General features: G+C 41.6%; 1 protein-coding gene across 7 annotated transcripts in view; it reads right to left on the reverse strand.

The window, feature by feature from the left end:
* The window catches only part of GRK4 (G protein-coupled receptor kinase 4), a 134,024-nt gene that overhangs the window by 50,410 nt on the left and 69,328 nt on the right, over positions 1 to 14,286 (reverse strand). For 6 of the 7 annotated variants that reach the window (XM_070615200.1, XM_070615199.1, XM_070615197.1 and 3 more), the window contains one exon: positions 9,681 to 9,784. In XM_070615200.1, coding sequence (XP_070471301.1) covers positions 9,681 to 9,784 — 104 coding nt within the window. The remainder of the gene's footprint in view (positions 1 to 9,680; positions 9,785 to 14,286) is intronic. The other variant, XM_070615196.1, reaches the window with a different exon arrangement.

Raw genomic sequence — 14,286 nt, forward strand, 5'->3', positions numbered from 1 at the left:
AACAGACCAATCACAAGGAAAGAGATTGAAACAGCCATCAAAAGCCTCCCAAAGAACAAAACCCCAGGACCAGATGGCTTTCCTGGGGAATTCTATCAAACTTTCAGAGAGGATTTAATACCTATCCTTTTCAAGCTATTCCAATAAATTAGGGAGGATGGAACACTTCCTAACACATTCTATGAGGCCAACATCATGCTGATACCAAAGCCTGACAAGTACAGCATGAAAAAGCAGAACTACAGGCCAATATCGCTGATGAACATAGATCCAAAAATTCTCAACAAAATTTTGGCAACCTGAATTCAACAATTCATCAAAAGGATCATACATCATGATCAAGTGGGATTCATATCAGGGACAGAGGGATGGTTCAACATCCGCAAATCAATCAACATGATACACAACATCAACAAACTGAGGAATAAAAACCACATGATCATCTCAATAGATGCAGAGAAAGCATTTGACAAGATCCAACAGCCATTTATGATAAAAACTCTGAAAAAACTGGGGATAGAAGGAAATTACCTCAACATAATAAAGGCCCTACATGACAAACCCACAGCCAACATCATACTCAATGGGCAAAAACTGAGCGCCATCCGCTTGAAAACAGGAACGAGACAAGGATGTCCTCTATCACCACTCTTATTTAGCATAGTACTGGAGGTGTCGTCCAGAGCAATTAGGCAAGAAAAAGGAATAAAGGGAATCCAAATAGGGAGGGAAGAGATGAAACTCTCACTGTTTGCAGACGACATGATCTTACATATAGAAAACCCCAAAGAATCCATTGGAAAACTTTTAGAAATAATCAACAACTATAGCAAAGTTGCAGGGTATAAAATCAACTTACATAAATCAGTAGCCTTTCTATACTCTAATAATGAACTAACAGAAAAAGAACTCAAGAACACAAAACCATTCACAATTGCAATAAAAAGAATAAAATACCTCAGGGTGAATTTAACTATGGAAGTGAAGGACCTGTACAATAAAAACTACAAGGCTTTCCTGAAAGAAATGGATGACGACATAAAGAGATGGAAAGACATTCCATGAACATGGATTGGAAGAATGAACATAGTTAAAATGTCCATGCGACCTAAAGCAATCTACAGATTCAACACCATCCCAAACAGAATCCGAATGACATTCTTTACAGAAATACAACAAAGAATCCTAAAATTCATATGGGGCAAGAAAAGACCCCGAATTGCTAAAGCAATCCTGAGAAAAAAGAACACAGCTGGAGGCATCACAATCCCTGACTTCAAAACATACTACAAAGCTACAGTAATCAAAACAGCATGGTAGTGGTACAAAAACAGGTCCACAGATCAATGGAACAGAAGTGAAAGCCCAGAAATAAAACCACACATCTATGGACAGCTACTCTTCGACAAAGGAACTGAGGGCATACAATGGAGAAAAGAAAGTCTTTTCAACAAATGGTGCTGGGAAAACTGGAAAGCCACGTGTAAAAGAATGGAAATTGACCATTCTTTTTCACCATTCACCAAAATAAACTCAAAATGGATCAAAGACCTAAAGGTAAGACCTGAAACTATAAGGCTTCTAGAGGAAAATATAGGCAGCACACTGTTTGACATCAGTATTAAAAGGATCTTTTCAGACACCATGTCTTCTCAGACAAGGGAAACAATAGAAAAAATAAACAAATGGGACCTCATCAAACTAAAGAGCTTCTTCAAGCCAAGGGAAAACAGGATTGAAACAAAAAAACAACCCACTAACTGGGAAAAAATATTTGAAAGTCATATATCCAACCAAGGGTTAATCTCTATAATATCTAAAGAACTCACACAACTCAACAACAAAAACTCAAACAACCCCATCAAAAAATGGGCAGAGGAGATGAACAGACATTTCTCCAAAGAAGACATACAGATGGCCAATAGGGACATGAAAAGATGTTCATCATCGCTGTGCATCAGGGAAGTGCAAATCAAAACTACACTAAGATATCACCTTATACCCATTAGAATGGCAAAAAACAAAACAAAACAAAACAAAACAAAAAGTAACACGTGTTGGAGAGGTTGTGGAGAAAAAGGAACCCTCATATACTGCTGGTGGGAGTGCAAACTGGTGCAGCCACTCTGGGAAACAGTATGGAGACTCCTCAAAAAATTAAAAATAGAACTACCATATGACCCAGCTATCCCACTACTGGGTATCTAGCCAAAGAACTGGAAGTCAGCAATTCCTAAAGTCCCATGCACCCCAATATTCATTGCAGTATTATTTACGACAGCCAAGACATGGAAGCAACCTAAGTGCCCATCAACTGATGATTGGATAAAGAAGATGTGGTATATATACACAATGGAATACTACTCAGCCATAAAAAAGGATAAAATTGTCCCATTCACAACAACATGGGTGGCCCTTGAGGGAATTATTTTAAGTGAAATAAGCCAGATAGAGAGGGCCAATCTCTGTATGACTCCACTCATATGAGGAATTTAAACATGTGGACAAAGAGAACAGATTAGTGGCTACCAGGGGAAAGGGGGGGTGGGGGATGGGCACAAAGGGTGAAGGGGTGCACCTACAACACGACTGACAGACAATAATGTACAACTGAAATTTCATAAGATTGTAAACTATCGTAAACTCAAAAAAAACACACATAAACAAAAGCTCTTTGGGTCCTCAACAATTTTTCAGCATATAAGATGGTCCTGAGATCAAAGGTTCGAAGCTGCTGCTACACATAGCTCTAGAACTGACCCCGTCCAGCGGCAACGCAGACCAAGCCCTCGTCCCCTAGGGGGAGAGGAGAGCCTGTGCCCTGCTTCGACACGCACCTTTCTCTCCTGAGCATGTGGGCAGCTCAACTCCAAACTTTTAAGGATTCTGATAATGTCGGCTTAGTTAAATCATTTTTACAAAGGTATTTAAGTAATTCCATGAAAAGAACCCCACGAATACCGACTTAACATGTTTGTATATTTCTCAGTCTGTATAAATTGTTAAGGTTAACACTACAAGCGACTTGCCAGTGCTTCTCAATTTCACTGCCCAATACCTTTCACTTCAAAAACAACAGGCTCTGCTCCACTGCTCTAGTCTGCATAATAAACCTACTGCACCCATTTTTTTTTAATTTATGACATTTAAAACTGTGCATCAGGGGCCGGCCTGGTGGCATAGTGGTTAAATTCGTGGGCTCTGCTTCAGCGGCCCAGGGTTCGCAGGTTCGGATCCCAGGTGCAGATGTAGCACCACCTGTCAGGCCGTGCTGTGGTGGCATCCCACATAAAACAAAGAAGGCTGGCACAGATGTTAGCTCAGGGACAATCTTCCTCACACACACAAAAAAACCCAAAAAACTATGCATCAGTTCCACAGTGTTTTTTACGTTCATTCTGGTGATCCCCACTAACCATCAGGTTGTGCCAACTCTCACTACAGCTTCATGTGGAAACAACAGGCAGCATAAAGGAAATCTGTTATGTTCATTAAGCAGCATCAGGATTCTAGGACCCAAAGTGGGAAAAGGTTTTTGGGGATATAAAGGTCATAACAATACAGAAATGAGACAGAGTAATAGAAAACACTAAAACTCCTAGTTTCTACACGATATTATGCTGAAGTCTCCAATTAGCCAGTGCCTGGCACAGCTGACAGCAAATGATAGACACTTAATAAATATCTAGGGAGTGAACAGTCATTGGTCAAATGAAGTAATCAAACAGATAGATGCCTGAGGACAAAAACTTATCTAAAGATTAGTGACTTTTAAGTCCATACTTATTTATGAACAGAGAAGAAGATAGAACTTTTGATCAGTCTAATATAGCCATGTACATCACCCGCGTTCTTCAATGACAGAAGAGAATTTGAAAAGTCTGCTTAATCAGAGGGTTAAAAACACAAATAAATTTAGTGACAGACATATCAATGAGGAATCCTAAGGCTGGAACAAGGATACAACATGGAACAAACATATGGTAACTGTAGAAAAATAACAGATGTACTTAGAGGTAAGAGAAATTACGGGTAAAAGCTAGGTAAAAAGACATCAGCAGCCTAAAACCTGAATTCCAAACCACAAGGTAAACTAAACTCCAGGAACAAGAAGCAGCACAGAGCAATGAGCACACAAAGACCCTCGTTACTCACGAACCAGACCAGTCCTGCTAACCAGTGCGACGTTTCCCCACGTAGCCTCGTGAGCATGCTGAGACCTGTCTTCTTTACTCACAAAGTGTACTTTCTCCTCAATTGAAGGATGAAGACTTTGGTATTCCCTGGCATATCTGTCGTCAGTTTTTGAGAAGGTATTAATGCAATGTGTGCTATAGACTGAACGTTTGTGTCTCCCTATAAGTCATATGTTGAAATCTAATCCCCTCAGTGATGGCGTTAGGAGGAGGGGCCTTTGGGAGGTGAGTAGGTCATGACGGTAGAGCCGCATGATGGGATTAGTGCCCTTATAAGAGACCAGAGAGCTCCCTCACTCTCTTTCCACCAAGTAAGGACACAGATAAAGGTAGCTGTCTGCAACCCAGAAGAGGGCCCTCACCAGAACCCAGCCTTGCTGGCACCCTGATCTCGGGCTCCTAGCCTCCAGAACTATGAGAAATAAATGTGTGCTGTTTATAAGCCACCCAGTGTGTGGTACACTTTGTGACAGCTGCTCAAATGGACTAAGACACTGTGCTTCTGGGAGCCTTGTTGTAAAGGCCAGTGAGAGAGAGCCTGGCCTTGCCCAAGGTGAAGCTGGTCCTGGAGTACCCGGTCTGCTGGCCGTGAGTGTGTCACACGGGGAACTGTCTCCAGCCTGTGCCTGACCCCTTCTTTGTCTCTGTGATGCCATGTGGCCAGGCTGTAAGTAAAGCCTTCAATCCTGCTTTTGTCTCTAATGTCTCTCCTACAGGCTGGCCCAGAGCATCAGTTCAGGACATCCTCACTGAGGTTCTGTCTTGTCCCTTGCCACCCTCGGGAAACACGGGCAGTGCAGTGCTGCTGCACGCTGCGTAAGGAAGAGCTGGCTGGCGGGAGGTGCAGCTGTGAGAAACCACGCAGCACCTCCAGTGACGGGAAGTGTAGGGGCCGGGCTGGCTGCCAGCACACGTAGTCTCACAGCACAGGGGACACACACTCCTTCTCCATGGAGTTGCTAATCTGTACACCAGGGAACCACATGCTTATCTCAGAAGCAAAATTTAGTTCTTTTCTAATTCTAAATTACAACAGAAGGCTTTAGGCTACACAAAGTGACTGACTAGAGTACACCATTTTTCTTCAAGTTGAAAATACCTACCATGTAGGTGAGAGAATGACTGAGCCAGGGCTCCAGGGTCAGACAGACCTAAACCCACACTGTGGACATGGTCACCACACACGGTCAGGAGAAGCCAACCTATTGGATCTAACAGGATTTAGTGCTCTGATTTGTGTGAACGAGTTAACATAAAAATCAGAGACAAGAAAAACATCATATCTTAGGTGATAATTTAGGAATTAATTCTCAGATATTCCTGGTAAAAAATCTGCATGCAAACCAGGTTTTACTGCCCTTCTTGGGGAATGAATCTACGTGAGGGTGCTGGTTTCTCTGTTGTCAAGCAGCATGTTTTCCATGTGCAAGATGCAGTGGGAGGGTCATCCAGAGCAAAGGCCTGGAGCCCTGGAAGGCAGCAGAGAGGTCAAGAGCATGGGCCTCACCCACTGGCTAGGGGACCTAAGGCAGGTTACTAAGGCTCTCTGGCCTCAGTTTCCACATGTATAAAATAAGGGTAACAATCATGCCTACCTCACAGGGTTACTGTGCGGAGCAAATGCATTAATACTGCCAGAGCATTTATTATTGTTCTCATTCCTACTATTACAAGACTCTTAGTGCACATGCACAAGAAAGAGTTTAGGAGACATACACACCCAGGAGGGGAATCTGAAGAACAAAGATACAGACTGAAAGATTGGCCCTCCCAGTTTCTCAAATGCCTCAGAGGAAGGGAAGAATTTTAATTCTTATTACAACATCCCAGGACTATGGTAATCAGAGATCCAAGACCAGGCCTGGCCTGTCTGCTATATCAGAAAAGTGATCAAATAGAACCAACATCTTTTTGCAAAGGAAGTTCACGGCACAGACACTAATATTCATTCACATGAATATCCAACAAGAATAAGTAAAAGATGACTTGAAATTACAAATCTTAGAGAATAGCTAGTCTAATTCATTTTCAGAGCAGGGCAAACGACAGAGAAGAGGGTTCTAGTCCAATGCCATACGCCTGGCTAGTAGAAAGATGAGATGAAAATCATTTATCTTTGGAGTATTGAGCTGGTCATTTGAGTTTCTCGCTAAAGGGAATGAGCATCTAAACCACTCAGCTCCTTAGAGTGCGGACACCTACACTTCAAGAGGAAGCCAGGGGTGGATAGAGTCTTAAAAAAAAAAAAAAAGTGCAGCCACGTTATTCCAGTACACCCTGCCATGCTGCAGCTCATTAGGCCCAGCTGAGCTGTTCCCTGCCACATGAAGACCGGAATCCTGTTTGTGTGTTTGCTGACACATTGCAAGTGCCTAGGACAGTGCTTAACACATAATAGGCCCTCAATAAATTATTTGTTGAATGAATGAATGAATTCAACTCTCTGTGGTTTAGTGTTCCACTTAAGACATCAAGATCAGACCATCTGTTTTAAAACCTCCTTGGGCATGAAAAAAACATAGGAAAGAGCTTTAAAAGCAATAGCACACGAGTCGAAAATGCAATTCCTGTTCTTGTTTCCCGAACACGCCCTCTCTCCCAGTCTCTACCGCAGCTACTGCAAATGTTTCCATTCTCCTGAAACCTCCAACCTCCTGTCTGCTCCCAGCACACAGCCTCTCTTCAGAACCAGGATGTGGCCTCTTTAATTTATACAATGCAGTTCTAGCTAAGGGCCGCAAGGGTGGAGGGCGGGGACAGAAGCCAGACTGTAGTAGCAGACAGAGTGATGTGGACATGAAGAGTGGAGATGGGTCTGCAGGCTGTCTTCACTCAACTCCCTCTTCTCCTCAATTCCCACTCTGCTCACACTCCCTGGTCCTGGCCTCCACTCCCACAGCCTCAGCCTCAGTCACATCCACACTAGGCTATGACCCCCAAATCTAGTCTCTCATAACTCGCAGGTGAACAGTCCAGATTCAGCTGTCTACCTCTCAGCTCTGCTTCATGACTGAAATGCACCTCAAATTCAACATGTACCCAAACAGACTGTGTAGTCTCCCCTTGCCCCCCAGCCTCCTAAATTTCTCTACAATCCATTCATCTATCTCCATTAGCACTGTCACTACCCTCGTCCAGGCTGCCATCAGCAGGCTGAACAACTGCCACAGCCTCCAAGCTGGTCTCCTCGACCTAATCTTCCCTCCCTCAAACTATCCTCTAAATTGCGCCCAGAGCAATCTCTTAAAAACACAATGAATATGTCACTCTAACTGTGAGAGCAAAGGACAAACTTTGCCTGGCTCCTAGGGTCTCAGATTCCTCTTCTGCGAAATGAGTGCTGACCTCCAGAAGGTCATTGTGAGGACTCACGAGTTAATACATGGAAAGTGACAGAAACCACGCCTGAGACGTATAATGATCAAGGAGAAGGAGCTGTGATCCTCAGGCTGGGATAACCTCTCCCTGGCCCTCCTCAGGCGAAGCAGCAGTAACCTTCAACCCTGCCAGGTTCTCTCTCCCTGTGAATCTTTGCACTAGCTCTTCCTTCTGCCTGGGCTCTCATCTCCCTCTTCCTCATCTGGTCAACTCCTGCTCAGCTTTCAGGCCTTGGCCTGCACCTAACAGTCTTTGTAAGACTCATCTCACTTCCTCAGACTAGTGAGGTGGTATTATGAGTCCCCACAGTTCCCTGAATGTCCCCTCCCTGTCAAATTACTTGTGGTAGGCTGAAGAGAGACCCAAAGACATCCAGGTCCTAATTCCTGGAACCTGTGAATGTTACTCTACAGGCCACAGGGGCTTTGCAGATGTGACTAAATTAAGGGTCTTGAGATGAGGAGATTATCCTGGATTATCCAGGCGAGCCCTAAATGTAATCACAATTGTCCTTATAAGAGGGAGACCAAGCGCAATTTGGACACACACAGAAGAAAAGAATACATCAAGACAGAAGCAGAGAGAGACCTGAAGATGTTACACTGCTTGTTTTGAAGATGGAGGAAGGGGCCAGGAGCCAAGGAATACAGCTCCAGAAGCTGGAAAAGGCAAAGAAACGGATGCCCCCCTAGAGCCTCACAGGGAGCATGGCCCTGTTGACTTCTTGACTTCTGTCCAGTGAGACTGCTTGCAGACTTGTAACCTCTAGAACTGTAAGAGAATAAAAGTGTGTTGTTTTAGGCCACCAAGTTTATGGCCAATTTGTTACAGCAGTCATAGGAAACTAATACAGATTTCTCTATCATTCCACTTGGTTACAAGCTCCCTAAGGGTGATAGGCTAAGTCGTTCTTGCTTATCCTTTTATTCCCAGAACCTAGATCACTGACAGGCAAATAGCAAATGCTTAACAAACGTTTTCCAACAGAATAACTAATGTGCCAAGGCTCTGAGATTTCTATTTTCTTAAGGCATGTAAGAATGTAAACTCAAGTCAGCAGAGTTTATTTTGTTTTCTTCTTTACTATAACCTGAACTCATAGAAGGAATCTATTATGGGTTAAAATGCATCCCCCAAAAATATACGCTGAATTCATAACCCTGGTACCTGTAAATGTGGCCTTGCTTGAAAATAGGGTCATTGTACGTACTATTAGTTAAGATGTAGTCACAGTGGAGTAGGGTGGGCCCTAATTCAATCTGACTGGTGTCCTTATAAGAAGAGAAAACACCAAGACAGAGACACACAGAGAAAAAGGTCATGTGATGAGAGGCAGAGACTGAAATGCTGCAGCTGCAAGCCAAGGAGCACCAAGAATTACTGGCAACCACGGGAAGCTAGAGGGGCGAGGGAGGATCCTCTCCTAGAGTTTTCAGAGAGCATGACCTGCTGACACCTTGACTTCAGCCTTCGAGCTTCCAGAACCGTGAGACAATAAATTTCTGTTGTTTTAAGCCAATTAGTTTCTGGTACTTTGTTCTGGCAGCCCTCGGACACTAACACAGTACCTGACGTAGAGTTGGCACTCAACAAATATCTGCTGAATGAATGAATAATTGATATCCCAGTGTCTGCATAAATATACAAAGGACAACACGTCTTGGGCCAGATCACCTCAGAAACCATTCTTTCTTCTTGTGTACATAAAGAAGCTGAATTTACCCAAAGTGCTCTGACTTAGAATTTTCCAGTCTATATTGCAAAGATGTAGAGAAATGAAATTTTCAGCAAGTACCTAGGTCTACAAAAACATTTTACAGGAAGTTTTTCATTCTAGACACAAGCACTTTAGAAAGTGAGCAGAGAGGGCTGGGAACCAGCAAAGTGATGCTAGTATACTGGCTCTCCACAATGTGACCCGTTTCAGCATGTCATTCATGTATGTGTAATTATTACTCTTCATTTACCTCTTTCTAGTGAAAGTGACCATGTTAATTGGGAAAGCACCCCAGTAAGAACTCATCTTCTGCACAGAAACCTCCTGTAAGCCCCCGTCTCAGATTTAGCCACAGGCAATCTGTGCGGCATTGGGCACAAAGCACTTACCTAGAGCACTCCTCAAAGACTTCTTTGGAAGGATTCCCCCTCAGTCTTAGTCTGCATTCTTTCACAACATTTGGAGGTATTTCTGGAAAAGGGACTTCTAGCTTCTTAATACAGCACAAACCAAATGCATAACAATTAGTGATTTCATAATTTACCAATGTAAATAGAACCTAATGCTTATTGCAAAGCAATTACAACATAAAGCGTATGAAATAAGTCAAAGTGCTCCCTTCACCCTCCACCCCAGTCTCATTTCCCAGAGTTCCATGTGTTGTCTACCACTTCAGACTTATTTCTACACACATTAAAAGAGAGTGGAAAGCAGGGTCTCTCTCCAAGAGATAGCTATACACCCATGTTCGTTGCAGCATTATGCAGAATATCCAGAACATGGGAGCAGCCTAAATGTCCATCAGTGGATGAATGGATTACCAAAATGTGGTCCATCCACATGACAGAATACTATTCAGCCTTAAAAAGGAAATTCTGGCACCGCTACAGCATGGGTGAACCTTGAGAACGTTATGCTGAGTGAGATAAACCTGTCACAAAAGGACAAATATTGTACGATTCCACTTATTTGAAGTCCCTAGAGTAGTCGAATTTATAGAGACACAAAGTAGAATGGTGGTTACCACATGCTGGGGGGAGGTGGAAGTGAGGAGTTGTTGTTTAATGGGGACAGAGTTTCAGTTTTGCAAGATGTAAAAAAGTTCAGGAGATGGATAGTAGTGATGGTTGCACATTAATGTGAATATACTACTAAACTGGATACTTAGAAATGGTTAAGATGGTAAATTTTATGTTTTTATCACAATTGAAAATGTAAACTTATACACACACACAAGGAAACCCTCAGAAATACACCCACTTTTTCCTCATACAAATGAGATAAAAATATATGTATAGTTTTATAAGTATGTGCTGACACCTATAGAGCTACCATATTTTCTGTAATGACTACATGGTTTCCCATGCATTATCTGCCCCTCTTAAACATTCTAGTTGCCAGTTTTCTTCACTGTAACCACCACTGCCATGAACATCTTTGTACAAGTGTGTTTTTATAGGATAGGTTCCTAGAAGTAGAATTACCCACTCAAAGGATACACACCTTTTATTTATTTATTTATTTTAATTGTGGTCATAATAGCTTATAACATAGTGAAATTTCAGTTGTACATTATTATTTGTCATACACCACATAAGTATGCCCCTTCACCCTTTTGCCCACCCTCCATCCCCTTTCCCCTGGTAACCACTAATTTGTTCTCTCTGTCTGAAGTTTGTTTATATTCCACATATGAGTGAAATCATATGGTGTTTGTCTTTGTCTGGCTTATTTTGCTTAACATGATGCCCTCAAGCTCTATCCATGTGGTTGTGAATGGGATGATTTCATCTTTTTTTTTTATGGCTGAGTAATATTCCATTGTGTATATATACACCACATCTTCTTTATCCAATCATCAGTTGATGGGTACTTGCGTTGTTTCCATGTCTTGGCTATTGCGAATAGTGCTGCAATGAACATAGGGGTGCATAAGTCCCTTTGGATTGTTGACTTGAAGTTGTTTGGGTAGATACCCAGCAGTGGGATAGCTGGGTCATATGGTATTTCTATTTTTAGTTTTTTGAGAAATCTCCATACTGTTTTCCATAGTGGCTGCACCAGTTTGTATTCCCACCAGCAGTAGATGACGGCTCCCTTTTCTCCACAACCTCTCCAACATTTGCTGTTTTTTGTCTTGGTGATTATAGCCATTCTAATGGGCGTAAGACGATATCTAAGTACAGTTTTTACTGTACAGTTTTTAGTGTACTTTTGATTTGCATTTCCCTCGTGATTAGTGATGTTGAGCATCTTTTCATGTGCCTATTGGTCATCTGTATATCTTCTTTGGAAAAATGTCTGTTCATATCTTTTGCCCACTTTTTATTCAGGCTGTTTGATTTTTTGTAGTTCATTCGAGGATATATGCCTTTTAAATGCTGATATTTATTGCAAAACTGCCCTCCAAAAAGGTTCTACCACTTTCTGTTCTCACTCATATGTCCCTACGTGCCAATTTCCCATTCTCTTAACCCTCATACAAAGGATTCTGGAAAAAGAAAGACATAACAAAACTACTGTCCAGATTTATTGCCCACATCATGTTCAACTGTACATTTAATTTGTCATTAGAAATGAGAAATGCGGGGGCCAGTCTGGTGGCACAGCGGTTAAGTTCACACATTCCACTTCCAGGCAGCCCGGGGTTCGCTGGTTCGGATCCCGGGTGCAGACATGGCACTGCTTGGCAAAAGCCATGCTGTGGTAGGCGTCCCATGTATAAAGCAGAGGAAGATGGGCATGGATGTTAGCTCAGGGCCAGTCTTCCTCAGCAAAAAGAGGAGGATTGGTGGTAGTTAGCTCAGGGATAATCTTCCTCAAAAAAAAAAAAAAGAAAGAAAGAAAAGAAATGAGAAATGCATTCTAGACTGATTTCTGACTGTGGCATAGCCGAGTTATCACAGCAAAACTTTGTGTTGTCTATAGATCAAAGCAGCTATTTCATCAAAGAAGTTGAACTACTGATAGAAATATACCATGAGAAAACTCACATTTTTCAACAAAAAAATCAATAATATTGTTATAATTAATAATGATCAATAGGCATCATTTAAATTATTTAATATAAATGAGGCATTTTCATATATATACATACAATGTCATTTAGCCTCACAACAGCTCCAGTGGATGCAGCTCAAAAAGCTACAGAATGCTCTGGCGTGCCCCCAGCAAAAAGGGGGAGAACCAAGATTGAGCTCTCAGGACTCCCAAGACCAGCTTCTTTCCACATGGCCAGGCCATGATAAGGATAAGATGGGTCCATTCATTTTACTATTTCAGGAAAGAAGTTCACTCATTTACTCTACAAACCCATTGCTACAGGCATAGGAGATGACAGAAAAGAAGACAAAATTTTCACAGAAGACAAAGCCATTAAATTCCAAAACTGTCTCAAAAATACTTATTTTTAAGAAACAGCTCTCAGTATTTCCCATAGTTTTATTTCTCCTCCAAATTTCTCAATTTTCTGAGGCTAAATAGCAGGTTAATTCTGTTTGGGCTGTTCAATGACTAGCTGCAAATAGAGGTTTTTATTCAGTATCTTGGAAAAATTTTACATTAATAGACATCTATTCCCACAGAAAAGAAAAGCAATGCTTCTAACCCTCATGAGCAGAGAAGTAAGGTAGGCTAAGGGACGCCAAGTTGAGGTTTGGTACTACTGGCCTGATGTTAAACATGATGTAGGTGGAAAGAAGACTTCTTCTGGGGCTTTAAATTAAGAACAAGAATTATTTTCAGAATAGGCAGTTGCCAGGGCAAATTTACCAAATGGCTTATTACCTTGTTTTTCAACATTTTGGACTTTCAACATTGAGAACTCTGATAGGAAAGTCCACTGTGGGGAGGGAGAGATGGGTGAATTTTGCAGAAATATGTTTATATTTCCACGTTAAAAATATACACACTTTACTATTTTTTAAAAATTGGGTTGTCTTTTTATTGTTGAATTGTAAGAGTTCTTTATATATTCTGGATACCAGACCCTAACCAGACACTGGATTTGCAAATATTTTCTCCCATTCTATATGTTGTCTTTTTACTTTTTTTATAGTGCTCTTTGGAGCACAAACTTTCAATTCTGATGAAGTCCAATTTCTCTATTTTTTCTTTTGTTACTGTTCTTTTGATGTCATATCTAAGAAACCACTGTCTGGACCAAGGTCATAAAGATTTACACTTAAGAGTTTTACACCTAAGATTTAGAGATTTCCTCTAAGAGTTTTATCTCTTACATTTAGATGTTTGATCCACTTGAAGTTAATTTTTGTATATGGTTTGAGTGGGTGTCCAACTTCATTCTTTTGCATGTGGATATCCAGTTCTCCCAGTACCATTTATTGAAAAGACTATTCTTTCCCCCATTGAATTGTCCTGGCACTACCCTTGTTTTTTGCTTTTTTTAGGAAGATTAGCCCTGAGCTAACATCTTGCACCAATCCTCCTCTTTTTACTGAGGAAGACTGGCCCTGAGCTACCATCCATGTCCATCTTCCTCTACTGTATATGTGGGACACCTGCCAAACATGACATGATGAGCAGTGCATAAGTCTGTGCCCGGGACCCAAACCAGTGAACCCAGGCCACCGAAGCAGAGTGTATGAACTCAACCGCTATCCCACCGGGTCGGCCCCCATCCTGGAGCCCTTTTGAAAGTCAACCGACTGTAACTGTATGAGCTTATTTCTGGACTTTCAATTCTATTCCATTGATCTGTATGTCTGTACCATACTGTTTTGATTACTATGGTTTTGTAGTAAGTTTTGAAATTGCGAAGTATAAGTCCTCCAACTTTGTTCTTCTTTTTCAGGATTGCCATGACTATTCTGGGTCCTTTGAGTATGCATATGAATTCTAAGATCAGCTTGTTAATTTCTCCAAAAAAGGGAGCTAGGATTTTGATAGGGATTATATTGAATCTATAGATCAATTTGGGGAGTAATGGCATCTTAACAATATTGTCTTCTAATCCATGAACATGGGATGTCTTTT

This window comes from Equus przewalskii, chromosome 3 (assembly GCF_037783145.1).
Source record: "Equus przewalskii isolate Varuska chromosome 3, EquPr2, whole genome shotgun sequence".
Taxonomy (NCBI): domain Eukaryota; kingdom Metazoa; phylum Chordata; class Mammalia; order Perissodactyla; family Equidae; genus Equus; species Equus przewalskii.